This window comes from Bradysia coprophila, unplaced genomic scaffold (genome assembly GCF_014529535.1).
Source record: "Bradysia coprophila strain Holo2 unplaced genomic scaffold, BU_Bcop_v1 contig_358, whole genome shotgun sequence".
Lineage (NCBI taxonomy): Eukaryota > Metazoa > Arthropoda > Insecta > Diptera > Sciaridae > Bradysia > Bradysia coprophila.
This window is the reverse complement of record NW_023503616.1, coordinates 5635826-5663825: the sequence shown is the minus strand read 5'-3', so window position 1 is coordinate 5663825 and position 28000 is coordinate 5635826. Positions and strand designations below refer to the sequence as shown.

The following is a 28000-nucleotide window of genomic DNA, read 5'->3' as shown; positions in this document are numbered from 1 at the left end:
ACACTATTGGCTACAGTTGAGACGGTTTGCATTATGTATAAATTGATCAATTTACTGGTGAAAAATAATTTTCGTTTTGCTACACTTTCTTACACTGGACTTTCCTTGATTTTGTGCCTACATATGTCCGTAATTCTTTTTATTTTCGAATATTAAATAGTCTAATAAAGTCGAAGCATTATAATTTGATCGATTCTATTCATTTTTAAATAATTGTAGTTTTTCAAGAAATCATTTCGAAATAATTACAGTATAAAAGCTTACACATGCGCATTAGAGCTGTTTACTCGTGGTATACCTGCGGGTAATCCGTTCAAATGCACGTGTCTAAACTGTAATGTTTTCGAAATGATTTCTTCGAAAACTACAATTACTTAAAAATGAATTAAATGAGAAGAATCGATCAAATTATAATGCTCCGTCTTTATTTTGGTTATTTTATTCCAATGAGAATTTTTGAGAAACACAAACTGATAAATTCTTTATGTACAGCAAATATTTAAATTTCAATTCAAATTTAATTACCGGAAATTTGAAGCTCAATATTTAAAGCAACATTAATAAATTAAACAATTTCCATTTACTTTACGCATATCTTAAACTAGTTGTACTACCAAATTTATGACTTTCGCGCCAAAAATAAAAATACAAAATAAAACTTTAAAACGATTTTGGTGGTAAAAATAGATTTAAGTATGTGACAAATGTGCGTAACGGGAAAAAAGAATTTATATGAAACCTTGTAATTTATCAGTGCACGATTCCGCTCTTATTATTATTTGCTCCAACATGCTAACATACCCTAACTGACTCATTACATCTTATGCTGCATTTACACAGAGACAAAAGAAAAACGAAAGAAAAACAAATTTCTCTTTCCTCTTTTATGCTTATTTTAGTCTCAAAATTGTCTTACATTCCGATTGCAATGGAAAAAATCATTTAATTTCTTCTTTTTTCTATTTTCAGTTTAATCAAGATTTATATTCGTCGTCGGGTGTGCCACTCACCTCGTCCAGTGCATCAGCTAGTTCACATTCACCATGTAGTCCAATATTGCCGCCATCGATAGCACTAAATGCATCACAAACGGCAGCAACAACAATACCAACAATACCATTAGGTGCTCATCATCAACGTTCCATTACCAAAGAAGAAGATCTCAGCGCAACCAGACATAGTGATACAGAAGGTAAAATGCAAAATTAATGATTTCAATCATAAATTAACATTTTTAATTATTTTATTGACATTGCTTCTGTTTTCCTGATGCATTTTATTTGGTTCAAATAACTATAGGTCTCTTCTTGTTATTGTCTGCATTTCATACACGGTTTGGTACGACGACAAGTCGGTTGTATGTTGTATTATATATACCGGATTGTCGTCGTTGTTGTTTCTTTTTTTTAATTGTATTTACTTATTCGATCGTATTTATGAAGTTGATGGCAGTGCAGGTGCGTTTCATGGGCGATGTATGATGAATAAAAATTTAATAATTCTTTTATTGTGTCATATATATGTCACCATTTGATATATGAGCGATTAAAATGTGTTGTTTTTATGAATTGAAAACAAAATGCAAGTTTTAACAATTATATGTGATGATCGTCTTGAAATATGATGGGAAATGTTTATGAATAAACATTTCCATTCGAAGTACATAATTTAAAACGTTTTTCGCGAACCTTTTTTATGAGAAAATGGCAGGATACGAATATTCCGCTTACGCCATTTCTTCCGTAAATAATAAGATTATTTTCGGCCAGCAACATCTGCAAATCTGCTAATTTACTCAAAAACGTGAAGTAAAGCTAACCTTATTTTATGGGTGCCAAACTTTACATCAAGCTCGAGTAAAATACATTGCTTATGATAAATGGTGTAAATGGCACTTCTTGTGTGTTTGCCGACCTTGGATTCGCCTCGATCGACAAAAATCAGGGTGTGCCATTTTCACCATTTGTCCCATTGGTAAGTACTGATAAAAAATCCCGAAAGCTCCTTTCCCGTTTTTTTTTCGATCAGAGGGAACCCATCTGAAAAGCATAAAAACATCTAGGATTCAAATTCCTTGCATTTTAATTTATTACCAACGCTGTAAGATGATTTTACGATACCTTTAGGCTGATCCTTGCAATCAGAAATCTATTAAAAATTACTTATAAATTGAGTCGATCGCAAGTCGAAGGCGGGGTGATATTAGCGTTTAGAGTCTTTTAGAAACAAATCCAGTGATTTATTATCGACATCGTCTTGTCATCGAGAGATGTATTCTAGCAAAAGAAGTAGCCTTTGCATCAAATACTAGGGAATAGATTAAACAAAATAATTGAAAGATTCAATGATTTAGTTGCCGTTCGAGGACGGTCTACCTAGAGAATACTCTCCTATATTTAACGGCTTGGTGACGCTAATATCAAATATGCAAAAGAGCCATGGACCCATTTTATTGTTTATAACGGAAGAAAGGCATGGCGCCACACTATATCTGATTTCTGAACGCTCATATCTTTAAACTGGTCATTTAATGACTAAGTCAATCGATAGGTAGCTGTTCCAGCAATGTGTATAATTCGTAAAAACTACCTGTAGTCTCCACCAATTACAATATTATAGTTTCATCGATCAAAAATATTCAAAATCGAATTAAATCTGAAAAGTGGCTTCAAATATGCAAATAATTTTTTTCCTGTTTATTTCTACCTTCATCATGTAATGCACAGCTAGAAACCACACTAATGTATCTTAAGACAAGAAACATAATAATCGGATACCAAAACATATTCAAAATTGTTATGTGACAACCATCAAATTAACTTGATTTATGATCTTGTTAGATGTGTAATTTCATTATTTTCTTCTTTTTTTTCATTTTCTTCTCTGCCGTTCATATATAAATTTATGATAATTGGTATTTTGGTATAATGGGTGATGGTTAAATAATTTATTTTAATTGTTGAAAAAAACATCGAAACTTTTGATAAGAAACGAACATTATTTTTTGTTAGGTGTGATGTGGGTGTAAGATCGTGTTGTTTTCATTTTGTGTTGACTAATTGATTTTATCACACCCGCAAAATGGCATTTTTTTCATTATTATGAGAAATTATTGTTGTACACAGAAGTCGATTTGTGTTGAACATTTTTCAAATCTTTAAATAGTTTTTAACATTCCGGACTCTTAACTTACAAATAACTTAATAATTAAGATATTCATTTCAGACTTTTTTGTTTTGTTTATACAACTTTTGTGTAGTTTTTTTTTCGTACATAAATAGTGTTTGATTAATTTCATTGAGGGGAAATAAATTTTTAGTTTGAAAATTGAACTTTTAGAATTTACCTTTCTTTAATTCATTCAAGTTAAGGTCTAACTATTCCAGAAACACAAACACCACAAAAAAAAGTTTTGTGTTGTTTATGTTTACTGTTATAAACAGTACAAATAAATAAATACAAGCGATGAGCTCTAGAGAGTGACCTTCAAAACGACTGAAGTAAAATAATAATCATCAGACATAAGGTGATACTTTGAGCAAAGGAAGTAATAGAATTTAAAAGGTAGAAGCAAAATATAACGCTATAGTCGCTTATAAATTAAAAAAAAAACATAAAATCGCCAGTATCGTCTTAGTAAGTACCACTCTAATTGATAGAAAACTATTTATTATTAGAAATGCAGACCCATTAGATTTCACATCATTTCGGAGAAAAGTTCCAGCAAACAGCCAACAACGCTGATACTGATTCGCTAATGTTAATTTCATTCATTTTTAGCGGAAAAATTGGAGAAATGTATTTCATTTAATGTATGTAGTTGCTTAATCTGTCATCAGTTCTTGTGTTAATAACCTCCGATAGCAAATTTCATCCACGTTAACTTCAACAGTCGAATGTTAGCTCGATCTATTTCACTGACTTCCAGATTTATGTTTTCGTAGTTTCAATAACTTAAGACCAGGCTATGGTCCGATATATCGCACATATGTCAGGACGCATAACCTGGCCTTATGTGACCTAAGTAACTTGTCCGAAAGTAATATTTAGAAAACATGATATCTTTAATGCATTCCCTCGTACATACCGCGTGTAAGCAAACTGTAGATGGTTATTTCTTCTCTGGGCTTATACTCTGGAGCGGCCCCAGTTTATAAGCCATGTGCAGTGCAATATAAAAAAGTGTAACTAGTTCCAGAGGAGTATGTATTTCTGGAAGATGTTGAGTTTCAGTAAAACTTTGTAGAAGAAACTATGTCGAAAAAATAGATCCTGGGGCCGTGCAATCCTCATTTGTACCAATTGAAGAATGCTTTGGTTAGAGTGTAGCAGATATAGTTGTATAGCTTTTTCTCTCCCCCTCTCTAATAAAGTTCGCCCAGCAGGGCTATCACCCTTATACCTTTCTAACCTTTCCTTTCCTTCTTATAATGACTCATTTATTTATATGTGTATACGTTTGTACTGTCTACTGTCGTTTTTAAATATTTTACCCTTCACTTTTTATTATTCGTCAGTCAATCTCGCAATATAGCCTGTTCTGCTTCATTTTTTAAAAGCAGCACACCCGTACAATTGCAAGATCTAAAAATTTCGATCCTCAATTCGAGTTATTTCTTTAGATTGATGTGTAATGTGTATAGATACGGTTTTACTCATGTGGTAACATCGGTGCATTGAATTATTCTCAATAAAACTAGTGGACTTATTACACCTCATACCTTGCATAAAACAGAAGGGTCAATAAAACTAAAATATTAATCTATTTTACCATCGTATTGCAAAAGAGCATCTAAAAAATCTCAATAATTAGTTTCATTTTGTTTGAAAGGTCCTCATTCCGGTGCTCACAATGATAGTTCATGTTCATCTGGTCCGGACTCGCCTTCGACGTCAAAAGATCATCATATGGATGGATCGAGTACACCGACAAGAGCTCAATATGTTTCAGCAACCTGCGTAGTATTCACACATTATTCCGGTGACACAGCCAGTGTAGTTGACGAACACTTTTCTAGAGCTTTAAATTTTAGCAATAAAGAAAGCAAAGGTGAGTAGCTGTAGCTATACAAATTAAATAGGCAGTGCTACAAATAGAATTTACCATTAAGGAGAAAACGACCACGAAAAATTAAACAATTATTGCACCCTAAAAACAACAAATCATTTGGAAACATAACATCACGCGGTATATAAACGGAATTTAGATATTTTGACATCTTTATAGCCGTGTGGTAAAACCTTTCCATAGTTTTTCGCTGCACTCGAAGCCCTTTTTAAATTACAATAAAATTTATTGAGATCTTCTTTTTCCTCGTTTTTTTTTCGTTATTTTGTTTTTATCGAAAAGCAAACAATCTTGAGGTCTCTTGGGTTCATATTCGTACAACAGAGGCGTGTTGAAAAGTAAAAGGGTATTTTTGAAATGATGTCGTTTAAAGATTATAGATAGATTACAAAGTAGCTGAACAACAAATTTTTTTTTTTTTTCATTTGGATATTCGTTGCGGTATAATACTAAATAAATAGGTAGTTAATAGTACTACTATTAGACATGTATTCGGTATGTTGATAGTTATCGCAGCAACATAAATTACGTATTCTTGTTCGAGATAGTCGTACGTCATGGAACAATACAAATTCATTATGAAGATAATTCCATTAAATAAAAACGTTTACACTGCAGCAACATTAAATCAGATATAGCTGTAATACGCAGCGGTTCGAAAGAGGGATGGTACCGAAAATTCATTATGAAAATGGTGACCAAAATATAAGTTTCATCGTTCTATCCAATATCAATGAACCTCATTCCGTATCAGCATTTATATCTTAGCTATTCTTGAATTCGCTTGAAATCAGCAATTAAATTCTTCAATCTGACAGCGAATTTAATTTTTAAATCCAGTAGTATCATTTCATGCTTAACAAAGTTTTGCAAAGAAATTGTTAAATGTTATACAATTCCCGGACGGCAGTAATATAGAAACTTTCATGATTCAAGTGAACACTGCTGTCTGCTTTCGCAGAGGCCTAACCTTCCTTTTCTTCTTATTTCTTTGTGAACAAACACCAGCCAGTAAAATTTAAGGAAACAAAAGTCGAATGAAACACCAAAATAACATTCGAGAACTTAACGATCACACAATCTTATCGTAACGTGATTTACAATAGCATAAATTTTGCCGACAAACACATTTTTAAATGCATTCGATTCCTTTTTCACTGGCGAAGACAACGTATATCGTTCGAGTGTTATCCCTTAAAATTGAGAGGAAAAAACGAAGAGATCGAATGAAATGCTAAATGTATTTTTTACATAAAAAAAACAAAAACGAAAACCATGTGAAACATGGAAACAGTTTAATACTGAATATTTGGTGTTTGGTCATTTCGATTTCTGTATCTAAAAAAGTGGTAGACATAATTTATTGTGATAGTCGCGGAAGGTCGTGTATTCGTTTTCATTTAATTTTACCTGGTCACATTAAAAGAAATATATTGATTCTACCAAGGATTTTACCGGATTTGATTTTATCGCAAGAAATTTTATTATCTTTCCGATAATTGTTACGTCGAAAACATCCACAGAAATAGTAATAACCTTTCAGAAACGGCTGATGATCACTGTTGTCAATAGCAGCAATAAAAATGAGGGATATTCTCTGCATAATGTTGTTTTATGTAGAAAAAATAATGTTAAAAAGAAATGAAGTAAAAGATTTTATATCGAATATTAGATGATTTCTAAAGCAAAAGAAGTAGTAGATTTAATAACTATATCACAATACTTCACGTGTATCTGGAAGGTCAAATGGCCAAATGTCGGGGTCAGATGTAACAATCAATGTACTGTCAATTGCTTGCTTTTTTGTCATTGATAAAACAAATTAAATGTTCAAAAGGAGACTCTAAAAATATGTGTTATTCCATGAAAAGTACATGAAAGTCAAACAAATCTGTATTAAAATTGCTTCAGCTGTTTTACTGGTGTCAAGGAATCTCGCGCCGCGTCATCACAGTAATTCACAAAGTGACATCTTCCTTATACAAAATGTGCCAAAAAGTGAATTATTGTGAATAACGCGGCGCGAGATTCTTAGCAACCGTTTTACCAGCTGGTCTACTCATACAATCACACGACATACGGTTTTTTATGGTTTTATCACTTCCACGCTCTGAGTATGAGTGTTTTAGCCCGTCGTATCACGTATATACACAATGTGTTGGTGTGAATGGATCGCTGGAAAAATAGCTGACGCAAAATTTGACTTACCCTTAACTGTATCAAATTTGAGTCCTTTAATTCCATCTTGTTACCAGAACCTCGTTAAATCTTTTTATTGGTCCTGGCAACATTTCTTTTCTGATTTATGCAGCTTAAATTTATTTCGTTTTTAAGACCCCTAAGTTTCTATTTAAGCGAAAAGCTAAGTATTGCCGTAAAATCACGACAAAAAACTGTATATGCACATCATTAAACACCCCTGCAATTAAAAAGGTTTTCCATATAAATGAAACGTAAATAAATTACGAATGTCAAACCACACACATCAAACATGATTTAAATGTAACAAACCTCCTCCTTTGTCAAACATTAAAGGAAAACCAAACTCCAATGTATAACAAATTTATTTATGTGTCTACCATTTATATTTATTAAAGTTGCCTTTACACTTTGACACGTTTGTTTGTACATCATTCATTCAACTGAGTGTTTTCGTATTCGTATAAGGGAAATCCATATGTAGCGATTCCTCAAAAATGTACAGAGAAAACCAAAAATAAAAAACTTTACATTATTCAACTGTATTACGTGCTAGGAAAGATATATTTACCTTCCCTTTCACATTATTTAAAATGACAAAGTTTTCGAGACTATCCCAGCTCGCTAATTACTTTCGCACCAGGCATTTATCTTCATCATTTTGATCACACATTACATGTACATTATCTCTTCAAACATATGCAAATTAAATTATAAAGTCATATCTTTAATTAAAATACTAATAAAATGATAAATCATATTTTGTGTGATGTTAATTTATAGCTCATCGTTATGATGTCGCCGTTTATTTTTACATTTTTATTCGGTGTGCCATCATACAACATTGGCGTTTGGAAGAGAAATGGTAACATGAAAACCATTATTATAAGTTATAAATCTGTTGAAATAAATAAATCTTTGAGTTCCCATCATAGAAAATTTTCTATTAAATAAATAACTTGTAAAGGGCTCTTGGTAATTCTTCGTATGGCTTGGTCAAAAGTTATGACAGAGAAACAGAAAGCATTTCTACAGTTCTGCAGGATCTTCTGTCCCTTTAAGAACCTGCTTAGAAAGAATGTCTCTTTGTGTCTCTTATGAAAAACGACGATGCTCTTAAAATACACTTTTACATCTGGAAGCAAGATGTATTTAACCTTCAACAGACGACAAGAATATTAACATTATAGTTACCGAGTCTACTACTTCTTTCATTTAGGAATTTTCATAGAATGATTGCCAGTACAGTTACCAAGTCTACTACTTCTTCTGCGAATTTTCATTGGAATGATTACAAGTATAGTTAAAGAGTCTGCTACTTCTTTTGATTTACGAATTTTGAATGGAATGAACCTAAATCTTTTACTTCATTTACCGGAACATTCGTTTAGCTATATAACGTTACACGAGCTAGTGCTAATCGTTTCCTTTGCTTTGTCGCTAACATATGACATAGCATCATAGTATATTACTTCCGAGGTTCCAAGTTGTGTATTTGATAAGTGGGGTGTTACAGCCCGACCCGAAGGGGAGTAAGTACAATGCTTTACGTGATTAGGCAATGTAAATGAAAATGAAACATGCTGTAACACGTAAAACAATTTACTAGCTGGTATCAATTTATCTAGTGAAACCGAGCATCATACCGTGAACTTTACGGAGACTTCCACCAAATTTTCTAAAAACTCAGTCATTTCAAAAATGCTCGGATATGCGACATCTCACAGTCTCAGTTGGACGAGCATTTTTTATAAAATATGTTTTTAGGTCCAATGTTTAAAGCAATTCGAGTTCGAGTAAATCTATTGGCTACATTGAGTTTGGTTTGTTTCCTTAAGACAATTATCACAAAATGAAAATAGAAAGGAATCCATTCTGATATTCAAATTATGACTCATTGCGACTATTAATACAACTTTTTTGACACTAATAAAAGTGAATCCTTCAAATAAAATTCATAAATTGGTGACCTAAGAGTGAGAATGTGATTTACACTTAAATAGCAACTGATATTACGAACATTTAAATATGTGCAAATCGACGGCGCACATGGCAGCCTGAGAAATAAAATTCTTGACCCAGGGCCAATTCTTATAAACCAGTCGGGAAAAAAATCATTTAACGTCTCTTCTACATTTTTCGGTTTTCAGTGTGCTCTTATAAACTTTGAAACAAAAACGCAACGGGGAAAAAAGAAGAGATTCTTCGTAATCGTGTACACAAAATTCTTTAAATGCTCCACAATAAAAGTAAAATGAAGAAGTACAGTATGCCTATCTGAATATTTTATAAATAAATTAACGTGTGCTGTGTTATATGGCCCTTGATATATTTCACATACTTACACTCAATTGAGTATATCGTATCTTTTGTACATATATATATATATATAAATGTATACACAGTGTAGATGATATGGGTAAGATGGTTGCTGTATGCCAAGTTTCTACATACCATCTTACCATATAGCACACACACTAAAAGGTCTTAAATTAAGATATCAAATTCTTCTTAGGAAAATTGCTTACATTAACCGAAAACTCACGATACAAGCTATTTACTACCTTTTGATCATCATCTTCATCAACATGTTGAAGTGATTATTATATAAAAATGTTTTAAAAGGAGAGCACAAGACAGGAGCAGTTCTTGTTTGTAAAATATTTTGAATATTTTGCATATTTTGCACGCATTATTAAAATAGTGTTAGCTCATTCATAAAATTAGCAAAAATACTCTTCATAATATTTTGATTTTCGGTTGGACATTTCAGTTAAATTTTTTTTCTTTTTTTTGATTATTTTTAATTTGGATTGAAGGAATTCCGTTTAAGAATTTTAATTGAAGTTTAAGTGCTTTTGATGAAATTTATTACAGATTGTCTGGTAAATCGTCGGCTAAGCGAATTGAAATAGATTCATTTTCTAAAATCTCTAGCCTTTTCCTATTAATTGTTTTGTGCTCATCGTTGTAAATCGTCCGACGAATACGTTATGAAAATTACTGTTTATTGTAATTGGCAGAATTATAACGAAACGATGTGTTTAATTAAATTGCAAAATGGCAAGCAACATTGTAATATAATTCGTCATTCTTCTATAAAAACATTTTTAGACTGCCCGTAAAATGTTCTTTGCGTCTTTATAACCATCGAGATGGTATGTCTTCTTCAAAAAAAACTCTTGAACGATGACGAGTGATTTTTTCAGACCAAAAAACCATTTTCAATGTTAACCTAATAATCGTGCTAATATACGTACACCAATCGTTCAACCATAAAAATTTCGATGTAGAACCAAGAAGTACAGAACATATTCTTTTTGTACGGTTATACATTAAGTATTCACATCGCGAAAATGTATTTAACCTTTTATGTAAATTTCTTCAGCTTTAGATAAAACCAAAGTGCAATGGGGCAACCTCTAATGAGTTTTAGTATCTGATTTAACCGAAGAATTATTGCTTCATTGTAAATAAGAATGTTTACTATCGGTGTGTATATTCGGCTTGCTGGAAGATGCAATTAATTTACCAATGAAAGTGAAATTACTGAGGTGATTGATTTTAATTCAAACGAGGCTGGTGATTTGATCGAAGTGATTTATTTTTAATTGTTTGATGGTTGGTGGATTTCTTACTGAATATTGTTTTTAGTGGAGCGGACAGAATTAGATGGATCGCTGTTATGGTTAATATAGTTTCACAATTCAGAACCAAAATTTGAATTTTGAAACACCAAAATATATTCATCTCACATTCTTCCACTCCGCTTTACACAATAAATTTTATTTCTGAATCATCCGTATATCTTCACTATATGTTGCACTTTATAAACATATTCCGAAAACTTGTGTGAACTACCGAAATTGTAGCAGAAAGAAACATACAAATCGTACACAACGAAACGAATTACGTAGACATTCCATTCGAAGCTCGAATATTTTTTTTACGGATCTGTACCTTTAGTCAGCATAAGTCCTTATTAGTTATTTCAATAAGTCAATGCGTGCGAACGGTATATACACAATGTATAGTATATACATACATCGAATGCAACAGTTTAGAAAATCGAATCGAAAACCTTATAAATATGTGGATAAAAAGTATAATTTTGTATATAAAAGAGATAACAAAAATTGAGTCGATCAAACGTACCGATTTAAAGTGAAAAAAAAACTTGATTCTGTTGTTCATATGCAGGCTAATTCTCAAGAAATGAAATGCATATAAAACCAAACCATTTATAGTTGGGGCAATTATATAGCAAAATAATGAAGTTTACTCTTGTGAATGGACAAATTATATATTTTAATAACAAAGTTGATTCCCATTTCAGAAGGCTGTAATTCATTGACAACTAGAAATTTACCGGCTTCATTTTGGAATAGTAATTACATTTATCCAGTACCCGCACCAACACATCCTCAGGTATTGTTGTCTCGTTTTTTGTGTGCTGATGGCCATTCTCACCATTTTAATTGGTTCATAACTTTATTTTATAGGTTTCCGACTTATATTCAACCGACGGCAGTTATTCAACGGATCCATGGGTTCCACATGCAGCTCATTACGGTTCATATGCGCATGCCGCTCATGCGCATGCAGCACAAGCTCATGCCTATCATCACAATATGGCACAATATGGAAGTCTTTTGAGGTTACCACAACATTATGGTCATGGATCTAGGTATGAACCGTTTATGTGAAATATATAAATGAAAAATAAATCATTTTAATCCATTGAAGTCCAAGAAAAATGTTCCATTCATGTCCATTTCTAATTGAATAAATAAAAGACTTCCGAATTCCCAATGTCGGATATAAGATTAGAAAAATGTGTGCTACACACGACCGTGTAATGCAACAGTGAAATTGGAGGTGGTATTCCGATTCTATTTATTTTGAAATTGTTTAGGAAGAAAAATCGAAATTGATGCTTTTATATATCTGTGAGAGATATTTCAGGGATTTATGTTTTATATTCTCGATTAATAGTAAAAGTTTTGACAGAATTGGTGATTAACAATTGATTGATGCCTTTTCGAGGTCTTCCTTTTCGTTTTCACTGTCAAAATCGCTACTTTTACTACTTTTAATTTGTTTGAACCTTTTTCAATTTTATAATTTCTATGAATCCGTTTAACAGCCGACATCGGCAAGCGTTTTCAAGAGTCTAGTGCTTAAATCTCACCCAAAAAACTCGAAATTTGTCCCAGCAAAGAAAGCCCATTTGTATTTTATCTTTAATGTTCTGTCCCTTCTGGTTATAGAACTTGCAGAAGAACTTTTAAGTGAAGGGAAGCAGAAAACTCTTGTAAACGTTTTTTTTTTCTACTGAAAATGATGTTATCAACTACGCTAAGGATTTGTACCTTCCGTCGTTGTACGCGATTTAAATTCAAAGTTCACTTCCCATGATATATCGATACCGATACCGATACCCGTGTGTATGGAAATGTTAATTGCAACAATCGAAGTGACAGTTCCATAATATTATTTTCTCTATCCGGTTTTACATACATTATACACTATAGTAGACCACATTAACCAGAGCTTGTTTTTCCTGTCGATAACAGATGACATAACCGCCTACAAAAGTTTAAGAGTTGATTCCCAATTCCTTTGAGTCAATTCCTTGCCTGCGCTCAGCAGATCCAAACATACTGTATTATCAGATCATCTTTGGTTGATATAGGTGGAGAGAATTTTTTTCCCCAAATATGCTATGTATGCCCACCAAAAAATATCCCATCACTTGCTACAAAAGACAACGTCTTTGTGTCTTCAAAGAATTAACTGTTGATCTTACTCATGCCAGTGTATAAACAATTTGTACCATTGTCTGTGGCTTATGCAACAATGTAATTATTAAAGAATCATTCAAATGAAATGATTTTTCTTTCAGATTACACCACGATCAACAAACAGCCCATGCGTTAGAAAGTGCGGCGGCATACTCAAGCTATCCAACAATGGCCGGTAAGTCAGTTAGAAATTTTGTAACAAAATACCGACAAAAAGAAAAATGATGAAAAAAAATCGAACAATTTTCTTGCACAAAATTCACGAATATTATGTTATGTATCACAGCGTATACCAATTCATCCATCATCATTTAAACAATAATTATGAAAAACAAAAAATTACTTCACAATCATGTCCGAGTATATGTATGTGTCTATGCTCACCAAACAACATTCCAATCATTCCATCGTCATAATTATATTGAAATAATGATTTTTTGTTTTCCCAAACATACACTCTCTGTCGGGATGCCATTCATACATACTATATATTATGTGTATCCAAATCTATTGCATCAAAGCGAACATCACATTTACAGTCTGAAGTCCGACGGCTTTTTTCACAAAGTCCAAATCACTCACAAAGTAAAATGTTTGAAAATATACAGTGAAAATAACCAAACACACAAACGTCCATTCAATTCTTTTGATCGAAATCATGTTTTTTTCGGCGACAAATTTTTATTTTCGTTGAATCGGCAATTAAAGAGGATCACCATGTTTTTCTGTTTCTAATGCTGTTTCAAAAAGAATTTTCGTATTGTCTTACCATCATCGATTTGATTCGGGGCAAGTGTATGGAAACTTTGTCACATTGAAATAGATTAAGTGTAGTCTCGTTTTTTGGACAATATTTGAAGAGCTGCACAAATGAATGAAGTCTAGAATTTGAAGGGTGTACGTAGACCCTCAGTATGTTTCGTATGGAGATCTAGTAATTTAAATGTTTCATTAAAGCTACGCAGTGCTCCTATTCAGGCACGTGTATTCTGTCGAGGAGAACATTGTATTTTTCAAGATATTATGCTTCATACATAATGATAGATAGGTTCACTCTCAAAGCTTTGGTTGGTTGGTACTAAGCTATTCCGGCCAGTTGTCCCGAAATCCTTGAGAAATGAACTTACAAAACACTGCAAGCTTGTGATCTTGCACCTGAGACTGTAGTATATTCATATCCTTAGGAATTATCCGTTTTACACCAATCTCAAATTTCGCACCTTCGGGTATTATGTAAAGTTCATAATGATGAGGATGTACCAGATAGCAAGTACCTTAACGCCTTCTTATCGAAAACAGTGAGATTTCCGTGATAGAAGTAGTAAGGTCAGGGAGTAGGGAACGAAGGATCTTTGATCTGGTATTCTGCTTCTCAATTGAAGAAACCTCCTAAAACTCTAATCTATCTATCTATCTACTCCGCCTGATTATATAAATTGAGAAAGTTAAATGACGTCACAATGGTTAATTATAGGTCGAAGGCGCAATCTCTCTTCTAGTTGGTAATTGTGTCTTTAACATGCAATTCATTATGTATGCACGGTTAATTATTGTTGTTAGGTTAGTAATACACAATTTACTTTCCACATTAACTATGTACAGAAAGTATGGAATCAAGGATCAGCGCCAGAAATAATTAAAATTTAGCGTTTCGTATATATGTATATTGTTACATTGTAACATGCTGCATTTAAATTCATTATTTTAATGACGTACTCCATTATAATACACAACGTTACTTTCAAATAAAATGCTGCAATTAAACATATTTAACGTATATGCCGAGTTGAGTTTTAATATTCAATTATGTATACGCTTTGACTGATATAAAAATGATTGTTCTGTTTATGACGAGACATGAAATACAGTCATCATTAGTCAGTCAATTAAACGAAGTAAAGAATAATAATTCAGGAATTTTAACCAAGGACTTGGTTTTTTGTGGCGGTCTAAGCGTCTTTCCGGTAGAATGGGCCGTTAACATTCTGCATTGTAGCGTTTGTCATTGAACGAATGTCAACAACGAGTGCGAGATATGTTTTGGCAAAACGAGGTCCGAAACAGTCGTTCTACTTCTTAACTTTATAAAATAGTTATTCGATTAATGAATGATGAAGTATGATACAAATATTGAAGTAATAGACTTTATACTAAACTCTAGGAGATACTTTACACAAATAAAGTAATAACATATTTTGACAACGTTGTTTGCAGAAAGATTAAGTCTCGTTTTCGTGAGTTTATTTACCTCGGCTACGAGTTGGATCAACAAAATTCACGTGAAAACTCTACTTTTTATCCCTTGTTATGTAATAGTACTAAAATAGGTGAAAAGTAGAGTTTCGTGTGAATTTTGTTGATCCGAGGCGTAGCCGAGATCAATAAACACACGAAAACTAGACTTTTCATCTTTTTATTCCGAGTCGAAAGTAGTGATTGAAACACGAAAAGTACGGTTTTCAAACTTACGATTCTTTGAAACATTAACCTTTACGTAAACACGAAATCTAAATCTAATATTTAAAACCCTTTCGTCAAATGAAATTCTCTCATTTGTTATTTTATTTCCTTGTCTGTCGCCATTCCAAAACTTTTAATTACAAAAATATGAAAATTTAATTCAATTTGTAATTCAAATGGTCATTCTTGATGCATCTACCACGCTACACCGAGCCGGCCATATTTCTTCCATTTACAACGCCTAACCTAACTTTACTGAAGGGAGGAAATTGCGATCTGCCCTCAATATTAAAATAAGCATATTGTGTTATATACATAGTCTATGCAATCATTATATACTCAGCGCTGTTTTATGGCTGAGAACGAGCTATTTGTTATATTAAACCTTAAAAAAGGGGAGTCATTACATGACAAAACAATATATATGTACAATACCCATGAAATATTTCTTATGTGTTTTAATAGTAAGGAAATCATCAATTCCATTTTCGGTTTAAGGGTAGCTCATCGCATTTAAGTCCTTTGTTAACCGTTGTTTTTAGATTATGCAACGTATAGTGCACGATCCTTATATATGTACATACGTTAAGTAAAATTAGAAGAATATTAAAAGTTTGTTCTTTATCAGTCTGAATTGTCTAAGTGAAAATTTCTACAAAGCTTTCTGTAACTTTGATAGATGACAGTGCAGTAATAATGCGTTACGTACCTATGAATCGGGTAATTGATTGAAATGACACTTCCAGAGGCAAAACCGAGGTCGGTCACGACACAAGAGTCCATTTTCATAATTTGACCATTAACAAGTGAGTTATTTTACTCAAATATAAGAGGTAGAGTTGACATCCAACTCTGTGTAGTAATACTACATTACTGACCAATTGGCAAATGATGGAAATGACACTTCTTGTGTGAAATTTGCCAATCGAGGCGTAGCTGAGGAAGGTAAACACACCAGAAGTGGTATTTCCATCGTTTTTCCCATTGATGAGTAAGGTATTTTACTCAAAAACTTGAGATAATGGTAAAGTTTAACACTCGTGAAGTAAATGTAACTTTATCTCACGTTTTTTAATAAACAGTCGGAGAAATATAGATTTACGGATTTTTAGAGACATCATCGTTTTCATCGTTTTTCTATATTCTCTCATTTCGCATGTTATTTCAAATGTCAATTGAGAGAATTAGAGAAACGATGATATCTCTAAAAATCCCGAAATCTTTATTTTTCCGACTGTACGTACCTGAGGATAAATTTTCTTACTTCCTTATAATTAAGGTAATTTATCTGAGTTCGTCCTAACGACAAATTTCCGTTTTCCATGCTATACAAATTTCATTCAAAATTTTTCATAGGACGAACTTTGATTTCAAGACACCTTGCTTTGTGTTATCATTTTCTGAAACAAAAGCACGAACTGCGATCAGCATAGCACAAAGCTGCATCATCAATAAAATATAAGTTCCTCTTAATTATTAAATCATTTTCAAGAAATAAATGATTTAATCGTTAATTAATTAAACGAACTTCAAGTTGACACTTAGTCTGAGTCAATTCCATCAACACTTTCCATGCTATCAATGCTCAAAATTTGGTAAAATAACAAGAACTAAGATAAATTACCTGATACTATTAAATACATGTCTCATAACTTTTAACATTTTCCACATTTGCGTCGTTCAGAAGCGTTCAAAATTATTTACTAGAAGTGATAGGTCGGGTCTTTGAGTCAAAAAATTCTTACTGATAAGATTTTCATTGGTTAAAATTCACCTTCCTTTGCAAATCATATGCTTACCGAGAGCTTGTAGTCCCTTTTAATGATCTGACGAGCGTAGCCCTAAAATCGAGCACTCCGAAACAAAAATCTATGAACTTAGGATTGATAAAAAAAAATCTTGCTGTCTCTTTGCTAAATTTGAAAAGGTAAAAAAACGTCTCTATAGAGCGGTAAACACACCATCATTACGTGAATTTTTATATTTATTAAAATCATGTTGTAAAAACTTTACATTCCATTTTAACTTCGTGAACATTTTCGATTCTCTGTATCAAGATTTAATTTTCTTGTTTGCTTTTGTATTTCGCCGCATAGTGGCAAAAATCTTAAGTAATTTACTCTGTCTTGTCTGTCAGCATATATGTTGTTGGTATATAAAGCGGCAGTTATATCGTATCGTTGTGCTTGCAAGCTCTCTAACTCTCATTCTACTTTGCTCAACCAATGGTGTATTGTATATAAATGTAATAATACGATATCGAGTTTATATCAAGACCCGCCTTTTTAACAGTAAGATCGCTTGCAAGACTATCGTTTGTACACGAGATTATTATTATTTATTAAGATGCTGCGGTACATACAATGTGGTTTATATATAATTGTGTTGTGTTCTGTTTAGCTGTGTGTTTTAATATTCTGTTGAGGATATGAAGAGGTTATCGAAATGCCGAAATATGTGAAGCACACGAATCTACCCACAAACTAATAATATTGTGAGGGATGTTTGTGTTATTCGTTTTGCTTTTGTTAATGAATGTAATAATTCACATTGATATCACTATCTAGGCGCAAAAGAATGCGTATGGTGCAGTAGATTCTAGTCTTGGAATTGTGAGGGTTTTAGTATTGTTGGATGTGTGGAATGACCTGAATTTAAATTAGTAATTTTTCAGTATTTCTAATTTTTTTAAGTTAAACATAGTACCGCATCTGTGTCGAAATTTGATTATTTATGTATCTAGTGACTAGACAAAATATTATTCCCCAGAAACGTAAGGTATTTTGATCAATTAAGCATCAAAGCAACAAAATTGACACAGCGATGTATCGTAATATTCCTTCTCGACGCACACAGCGTTGAGTAAATTCCGATTAGCTTTATAATTTTACTTCCGTCATATGAATAGTGTTTCTAAGAGTTGTGTTTTATCGATTTGCCGTTAGTTTTATTTCTTTTAAGCGATTCGTCTTCCGTTATATAATTTTCATTAGATTGAATTTCAAAATTAGCAATGTCCTCCAGTAATTAACTTTAACAATTTAATGATGTGTCTGTTATGGATAATGATTGCCGTAATAAAGATTTAATTGCTTTCATAGACTCGAGAAAACATGATATGCTTACACGCTGACGGAAGATTTAAAAAAAATGTTCCGTCTTTTTATTCTATTCAGAATAAAGTTAGATTTTTGTTTGAATGTGGGTGATCTGAGGCAAGGTCGAGTTATTTTCTAAAGTCTCAAGTTACGTAAATGTTTTACATGTTAACGTGGGATCACCGACTACTCAAATTTGTGTGGTACCATTCGCCCAGTCTCTCTAGTGTTTCGCTGAATATTTACAGACATTATTTCTATTGCTTAGAATTTTCTCGTGGAGATGTGACACCATTTCCCAAGTCGGTAGCCCCTCTGATGCTTCTTAGTACATCGAAAAACTACTATTTTCGGTACACTAGCATGTAATGGTTGTTTTCGCAACAAGTGACGAAAAGTATGACTCCTACAGCCTCGGGTGACAATCTACACATCTAGTGCCTAAAAAAGCATTTATAAATAACTATTTCATCCGCACGGCGTGAATAAACTTATTTTTTCCACTCAAATGCGGTGAGAAGATGGCTTTTTGTTGACGCAGTCATGATGACAGTTCAGGTGAGAAAATGTTCATTCTCTCAACTCTTGTTGTTCCCATAGATCGAACGTTGTTCGACGAACAAGAGTTTTTTTCTCTTTGCAACTGTCACTTTGTTTTGGTTTTGGAAAATGGCGAAGCAAATTAATATGTTGGTATCATGGATCGAAAACTGTTATTCACGCCACGTACAGATGAAAAATTATGTGTTCACCTCGGGGAGAAATAGGAAATTCCAACTCGGGCGAATTGAGGCACTCGCCTCGCTCTGACCGCAAACTTTTACATTTGTTGGAATTTCTTCTTTTTTCCCCTTGGTAAACAAATGAATAATGCGACTGTGTTTCATTACAGGCATACATATTGAATTAACAACTTCTGTATTTCCACTCATTCTGCTTGAAATAATTTCAGACATTAATCACATATTTCTCTTAATTTTGCAGGTTTAGAGGCTCAAGTCCAGGAATCGTCCAAAGATTTGTATTGGTTTTGAATAAAATGTGCGATAGTATAGTTGACAAGTATTTAAACGAAACCCCTAAAATCAAAATGTGTAAAAAATAGTCTCCAAGAAACAAGTGTGTACAATGCGGAAAAAAATAAGTTTTTTAGTTTAGAAAAGTCTTTCTGAAAGTGGTACAAAAAACAAAATTTTATTTATATTTAAATATTTATTTTCAATTTTTAAAAGGTAAAATGAAAAACATGATTATGTCGAAAAAGTACTTATTAAAGTTAGTTAAGAGTTGTTATTTAAATTGAAATAAAGAGAAAAAAGTGATATAAAAAATAAAAAAAGTTTACAGTTAAGATTAGCATAATAAATACATACTACGGCATAGGCATGTTGCATGTGTAATACACATTGTGGTTATACTACCTTAAACATTGATACACAAAAAAAATAAACAAACCAATATTAGCGGTTTTACAATATCTTGTTGAATTCATTCAGTCTAATTGCGACGAAATTGAAAGTAAACTTAAGCGTCTTTCATGCAGAAAAACGTGCTTTGAAATTTACATTCTGCAAAAAGTTTATTCGGACAAAATTTGCGTTATAGTTATGACCAATTCGACTTTTACAATATTTTTTTAAACACACCTTAAAAACCATGAAACCATCGTTTCCTAATAAAAAAAAGTTTAAAAACATTTCATGTAATAAAATTAGTTGAAACAAATAAATATCTAGATTGTAATTGTTGTATAAATTATTATAAACGAAAATAAATAATAAAAAATACGAAAATTGATGAACAGCAACGAAAATTGTTTTGAATAGAAAAAGTAAACGGAAATCGGAAGCCACATAAAAAAGCAATTGAGCAGGGAGCCGATCGCTGAGACCGATGTTATCCACATAATATGTAAGTATATCAGCGTTGCTAATAATGGGTTGCCCGTACCAATAAGGTATTTTCTGGCGAACTGAGTAACAAGACCTCCCACTTGCAAGCTTACAATAAAATTGATTATAGAAAAAGTTTCGAATGAATTTGTGACAATTTGACTTTGTTACCTATACTATAAATGTTTTTTTATTGACTGCGCCGTATGTGAGCAGTCTTTTTTTTCGCTTTGAATAAATAAATTATGAATTTAAAAAAAAAAAAATGTTAAATATATTCTTACTCTGAAATCTAACCGAAACTGTGCTCCTGGTGTTAGAAATTATTAATTTCTGCGAAAACTTATGGGAACAGAAATTAGATACTGCGTGGTTTCCATTTGGATTCAAAAAGTTAATGAATCAATTTGTCTCAACAGGAGTTTATAAACAGGAAATTTTCTTAATGAATCTTACATCGAAAGTGATTCTGATCATGGCCCCACGTTAGTGAAGGGCAAAAAAAAAATTCCGTAGGACTGATATACACAACTTTTTTGATTAGGAATCCCTTAATTTGATAATTCCTTTTTTTTAAACGATTCCTTTATTATCATCTTAATTAATTGGGGAATATTCTTTGGATTGGACCAGTCGTTTTGAGTGAAACAATATTTTTTCAGCAAACGTTTCGATGTTTATTTACATCATCTTCAGTGCATATCTTGTACATAAGAAACAAAACAAAAATTAAATTTGGAAATTAAATAAACTAATTCATGGCTCACTCACTTGTTCTCTTTGAGAGTATTGGCAAGTTAATCATAAAAATAATTAAAAAATTAAAAAAACTTTGAAAGACTAGTTAAGACGATAAATTAATAAATAAATAAATAGTAAAATTGAGCATTTCATGCTTTCGTCAGGTACAAGTTATCGTTTATGACATTAATTGACATTGACATTAGAATCGATTAATCGACAATCTCATTATCATATCACTCTAATCACAGCATGATCGGGCGGCAAGAAGGGTAATTTGAAATCATTTTAAATTTACGTGGGACTTTTATGGACTGCCTTCGTTCTTCTATTGGACTGGATGTCTTTGTAAATGTTTAGTAGATTCGTGTATCCATCATGCAAATTGTTAGTGTCCCTTCGGAAATTATTGGCTCTGTCTCCCGAAATCCTGATGTAAGAGGTTTCGATGAATTCACGTTTGAACTTGTCAGGCTCTCTATCAAATATCAGCACATTGTCAATGGAGAAATCGATTTGATGTTCTCTTTTCTCTTCCTTTTCCATTTCGATAGCATGTCTAATAAGTGCAGTCTTTCCTCCTGGTTTGTGTCGGTTTTCGTAATCTCTCTGATGCTCGTCTGTCCTGATTCCCAGTCTGCGGTAAGTTTGACCCACATATCTGGGTTTACTACAGGTTTTGTCTTTGCATGTTAGTCCATATACTGCTCCACGTATAACCGACACAAACCAGGAGGAAAGACTGCACTTATTAGACATGCTATCGAAATGGAAAAGGAAGAGAAAAGAGAACATCAAATCGATTTCTCCATTGACAATGTGCTGATATTTGATAGAGAGCCTGACAAGTTCAAACGTGAATTCATCGAATCCTCTTACATCAGGATTTCGGGAGACAGAGCCAATAATTTCCGAAGGGACACTAACAATTTGCATGATGGATACACGAATCTACTAAACATTTACAAAGACATCCAGTCCAATAGAAGAACGAAGGCAGTCCATAAAAGTCCCACGTAAATTTAAAATAATTTCAAATTACCCTTCTTGCCGCCCGATCATGCTGTGATTAGAGTGATATGATAATGAGATTGTCGATTAATCGATTCTAATGTCAATGTCAATGTCAATTAATGTCATAAACGATAACTTGTACCTGACGAAAGCATGAAATGCTCAATTTTACTATTTATTTATTTATTAATTTATCGTCTTAACTAGTCTTTCAAAGTTTTTTTAATTTTTTAATTATTTTTATGATTAACTTGCCAATACTCTCAAAGAGAACAAGTGAGTGAGCCATGAATTAGTTTATTTAATTTCCAAATTTAATTTTTGTTTTGTTTCTTATGTACAAGATATGCACTGAAGATGATGTAAATAAACATCGAAACGTTTGCTGAAAAAATATTGTTTCACTCAAAACGACTGGTCCAATCCAAAGAATATTCCCCAATTAATTTGACTAATAAGGATCAAGAAGAACACAAAAATCGTATTTATTATCATCCCTTGACTGACGTGTGTGGGATAAGAACCTTGTAAAGTGAATTTCACTCGCCACAAGCCAGTACATTTAAATGTTTTTTTTCGAAAGGATTCATTTCTAGAGGCAGACTCAAAGAAATCTATCAATTTCACTTCAAAGCCAGACCCTGAGCTGCTTTACTTTACGAAACAAGCAGAGTTCTAGTAATCATTTACATGGCCAACCTTCACTCAGAATAGCAACACTTACGCCTTTCACTGGAAGTGCTGCAACTCATTATCCAATGACTTTTTATTCTCTGTTCTATTAACTGTTTTAAGGTTGATACTTCCACAGATATGTGTGAAAAACCTTGATCCCGGAATCCGGAGATCCCTATTCTAATAATCTTGTTTAAACAAAAAAAAAATCATAAAATCAGTTACTCAGGGGTTAAAAATGGTTTAAGAAAGAATTGGGCTTGGCTGACCTCAGAAAACAAAAACTGTTTGCGTGCTATAAATCGAAAGGTAATTACTCGCCCATTATGTCCAACTTATAAATTTATTCAAATTTTACTAAGAAACATAATTAATTTCAACGTCTTTCAATGTATATTATCCTCCAATCCAAAGGAATCGTCATGAATGGAAATGTTTTCGGTCATAAAATTTCTTGTGTGTCCTTTTGCCATCAAAAATTTTATGAAAGATATTTACCATTTTTATTATCTACAACATCAATAGCATTGAGAGAGCATTGTAGTATTTTCGTTCTATCACATAATTCTTTGATAAAATATAAAACGATGACTTAATGAGCCCATGAGAACGATATCATAAGATCAACATATTTTTGGTTTGGCTGATGGTACGCGCTCACACAAGAAGAAAAGGGTTGATTTTAATTAAACACGAAAAAATTTTACTATTATGGGAGCAGCCTGCGTTTAAAATAAATTAATTACATCGACCTTTTACAGCACGATGCGTAATAAAGGGGTAGTAGTTGATAAATTATCGAGTCTCCGTCTCTTCATATTGTTTATCCAGCGAGTGTTCATGAATACAATTTTGTTTTAAATAAGTTTCACATAGACTTTCGAACCGGTTAATTAGCTGTTGTTTCTACATAAATATTTGTCAGCAATTGTGAAAATGTTTGGTTTGTACAAAAGCTGTCGCATAAATTCAGAATTAAGTAAAATAGATATTTACGTCACCTGGACGGAAAAATTGAAAAATCAAGTTGTCTCGTGAAGTTTGTTCATCCGAGGCGAAGCCAAAAACGTGACTTTTCATTTTTACGTACAATATTTTACATGCACCTAAAAAATGCTTTATTGATAAAATGAACGGTTTTCGGGGAATTGGATGGAAATCTTTTACTTCATTTGTTAAAAACTCATTTTGATGTATTAAAGCGTATAGTATACGCCGCGCGCCGTATACTAGTTATTTTCATCGTTTTTTGTCATCGTTGTCGATAACAGATGTTCGTAGATAGTTAACTGATATTTCGTGTCGTGAGCTGAATGAAGTATATAGATTTTACGTTCTGCTCTTTTGTTGGATAAGAGGTGCAGACTTATTATAAGTTACCAGAACAAAACAGGGTAGAGACAAGTGATGGAGGTAAGTTGTCCGCATACTTGTCACAGATTTAAGAAAAGTATACTATGTAAGTAGGAGGAATGGGAGAATTTTCGAAATGTAACACTTGATTGAATATACTGTAATTGCAGTGTATGTTTTATCCATAAATAAAACATACAACACTTAGATCAGACAATTCAATTATTTCGCATTTCTGCGAATAGAAATATTCGATTTTTAACAATAACTTACTACTTATCTCCATTGGTCACAGAACCCACCCTGTTAGAAAAAAGTCCAATGACACGACATTTAGCCATGTAGACCATGTAGACAAATAAATCAAATGAAATGAAAACCAAAAACTTTTCTAATAGCACGGTTACAAAAAATTGAAACTGATCAATAAATAACACAATGATAAGATCTTTCATTTGAATTTCATCAGATACATTTTTGATATTTAAAAAAAAAATATTGATGCATCTAAGCTGTACAATTCTCCAATATTGTCGTGGACAAAATATCGAAAATTATTGTCTACAAGATAAATTGCTAAAATTTGTTTAAATTTTAAGCGATTAAGCGATTCGAATCAAGCAGTAATTATTCAAAATTTAAAAAATTTAAACAATATAATTACCGCAATCACTTAGCGCCGTCTCTACCACCATTTAAAATATCATAAAACACGTTCCGAATGTAGCTCCATCATATTTTTTTGTCAGATTTAATAAAAATGTTAAAACAAAACATTCATGTTTTAATGGATTACGATTTTTTAAGTCAAAAAATCATTTGAATTAACAAATGTGTCGACGAAAATTGTTCCGACCTTTTTGTGGTTTCAGTTTTTTTATATTCTTTCCTCTCTTATGATGCCATCTCTCCACACATATATGGGCATATTTATTACGAACAAAAACTAACAATCAATTGGGACCATTGAAATAAAGTAACGAAATCTATACCAAACATTTTGTGAGAACAGGTCATGAGAACAGGTGGTGACACATTCAAAGATTGATGGCTCGAATTTCAATAGCTTGTTATATGTTACATCTGAAATTCGAAGTCCTGCTGAGGCATGAGAGGTCTATTTTCGTTTTCTTTATAAATTTATGCGGGGTTAACAAGAATTTAGGAAGCAAGCATTCATAATGATCAAATTATAAATTTTATTGAATTAATATTTGGTTGTTTTTCTCGGTTGGTTATTGTCAAATCAAAAATAAGTTATGAGGGTTTTTAGTTATGGGATTTTACAGATCGTCTTTAGTGATATCTTGGTTGCAACAAAGATTTTTCTTGGAATGGTTCGCGGCGCCGAAAAAAGGGTTAAATGAAATTATTCTGCCAAAATAATTAGTCCTTACGATTTCATGGTCATGTGTGTATGACAAAAATATAGCTGTGAAATTTATGCAGATACAAGGCAGCTCGAACTGTGTGATTATTAAAACTAGCGGACCGAAACTGTAGTCTTTAGGGAAGTTGTTGTAAAAGTGTTGGGGAAGATGGTGATATTATCTCAGAGAGCTGCATTGATCGAGATCATTTTTTGTCATTTCTTAAGGGTTTGTTACGCTTGAGGCACCATAGACCCAGTATTAGCGTTCAGTGATTTTACAATAGGTGAAATGACGTTTGGCTTAGAGATGATCGGGCTTGGGCTTTTCAAAAGAATCTTAAACTTTCACCAAAAACTGAATAACCAAATAAGTAATTCAAAAATTAGGACTCTTTACTCTTTTAGTCATCTGTTATCGACAACAACGAAAAAAATAAATGATTTCATCAGGCTAATGTTTTCTTATAATAGTGGAATGTATGATAAAACTAAAGAAGAAGTACTAGATTGTGTATATCTCTAACACTGAGCGTTGCTTTAAACAAACTAAGTAAAGTAAGAACCGCTATATATGCCGGTATTAATGCCATCATTAAAAGGTAAACCTTGATTTCCAAGAATCTAGTCTGTGGACTGCTGCTCAATTAAGACAAAATCAGTCATTATACCGTAACTTGAAAATAAAGATGCAAAAACAGTTAAACTAAATTTCGCGTATGGATCTACTTCAATATTTTAATTGAGTCTCTTCAAAATCGTAATACATTTGACTCTTGAATGAAGCCTGGAGGTCTTTGCATTCGTCTCAAAAAAAAATGTAGCAAAAAATTGAAGGCCCTCACACATTATAGAAGCAATTAAATGGAACCTGTAAGTATGAAGCAAAAAAAAACGGTTACAAGCAAAAACGATCATATGCAGAACACTTATTTAGCGCATCTTCTCCCATTGATTCCACAAATAAAAAAGCCAACCAAATTATTTGCATTTACAAAACCTTTTCACACCAAATAAAATCGTTTCCCATAACGGCACATAAAAAATATGTTATAGATTCAACCATCAGCCTATCCCAAAAACCATAATTCATTAGACACAATCGCTAAAGACAAAAAAAAATCTACCACAAAATATATCAATTAATATAAATTTCCTGTAAACAAACATGATCTCAAAACCATTTCAATTATAATAAAAATATTAAGATAGAACGCTATGATAAATGGACTAGCCCGCCTCTAAACATATGTGGTTGTGTATCTATAGTAAGTAGTTGCCTTCATTCAATGGTAGTAAATTATAATCAATGTCACTAAATATTCATGCATAATATAGAATCGGTTGTTAGATCGCAGACAACTTTTTTTTCAACTGCACAACATATGATGTTGTAGTGTTTGAGACGTGTATCAAGAGGAACACATATTTAAAAAATATGTATTTAAAGAGGAAAATTCAGACAATAAATCAAGAGAATCTGCGACTTGGATGATGTATCGTATTGCGTTATGATAAACGTTTTGTTTGGGTTTAAAAGTGTATATCGTGAACTTTGTTTTTAAAATCACACAGCTACAGACGAAACGAATAACCGTTTTGAAACCATCTGAATTTCAATTATTCCTTAATTACACTAAATTTCTACGCTCATCACCACCTGTATTTAAATTAACTGCCCTTATATAATTCAGACGCTCTTATATGATTCTAGAAATGCAGGCATTTGCCGTCGCACCATACCAACAATGTTGAGGTTGCGGCATTTGCATCTAATTAACTGAATTTGGAAATTTTATTTTCCTATTTAAACCAGGAAATGATTTTTCTGAAATAAATCACAATTTCGAAATAAAAATGACGAATTGCCCAAAATTTAATTCTTTTTTCAGACATCATTGCCACATGTGCCGCAATTTTATATTTTATTTCTTTATTTTAATGTACAAGGAATACGACGATGTCTAAGATATCGATCATAGTATTTCGATTTAGTAACTAAATACAGGAAGTGTGGAATCTTTTTGTAGAACTTATTCAATAATTATTATTAATTAAAATGTCTCAACCTAGTCTCTCTTATAAGAGCAGCAAGAGTATCGCAACAAATTTATTTGTTTATTCAATTGATTAAAGTGATACTTTGTGATACATTTGTGTAAAGAACGTTTTATCATTGTTATCGTTAAAAATTCGCCTTCTTAATCAAACTTTTAATTTATTTTCATTATTAAAAAATCAACGAGAACATCAATGGCCTCCGTAACATAAACTACTCCTATAACAAAGCCTTTAAATGCAGCCTTTGTGAACTAAATTTTTCTTTG

General features: G+C 32.4%; 1 protein-coding gene and 1 long non-coding RNA gene across 7 annotated transcripts in view; one reads left to right on the top strand and one right to left on the bottom strand.

Moving 5' to 3' along the window:
• LOC119081468 (protein vestigial) overlaps window positions 1–20434 on the top strand; it is a 33711-nt gene extending 13277 nt beyond the window's left edge. For 3 of the 6 annotated variants that reach the window (XM_037190460.1, XM_037190459.1, XM_037190457.1), the window contains exons 3-8: window positions 970–1192; window positions 4814–5050; window positions 11604–11695; window positions 11770–11954; window positions 13173–13246; window positions 19614–20425. In XM_037190460.1, coding sequence (XP_037046355.1) covers window positions 970–1192; window positions 4814–5050; window positions 11604–11695; window positions 11770–11954; window positions 13173–13246; window positions 19614–19663 — 861 coding nt within the window. In that variant the 3' untranslated portion in view covers window positions 19664–20425. Of the gene's footprint in view, window positions 1–969; window positions 1193–4813; window positions 5051–11603; window positions 11696–11769; window positions 11955–13172; window positions 13247–19613 lie in introns of all 6 variants that reach the window. The other 3 variants (XM_037190461.1, XM_037190462.1, XM_037190463.1) reach the window with 3 other exon arrangements.
• On the bottom strand, window positions 1–27996 carry LOC119081521. The gene is made up of 5 exons (XR_005088494.1): window positions 27987–27996; window positions 22210–22213; window positions 16612–16790; window positions 9829–9831; window positions 1–10 (listed from the first exon to the last, which is right to left on the bottom strand). It is a non-coding gene; the product is annotated as an uncharacterized LOC119081521 (long non-coding RNA).
• Window positions 27997–28000: the final 4 nt, after the last annotated feature.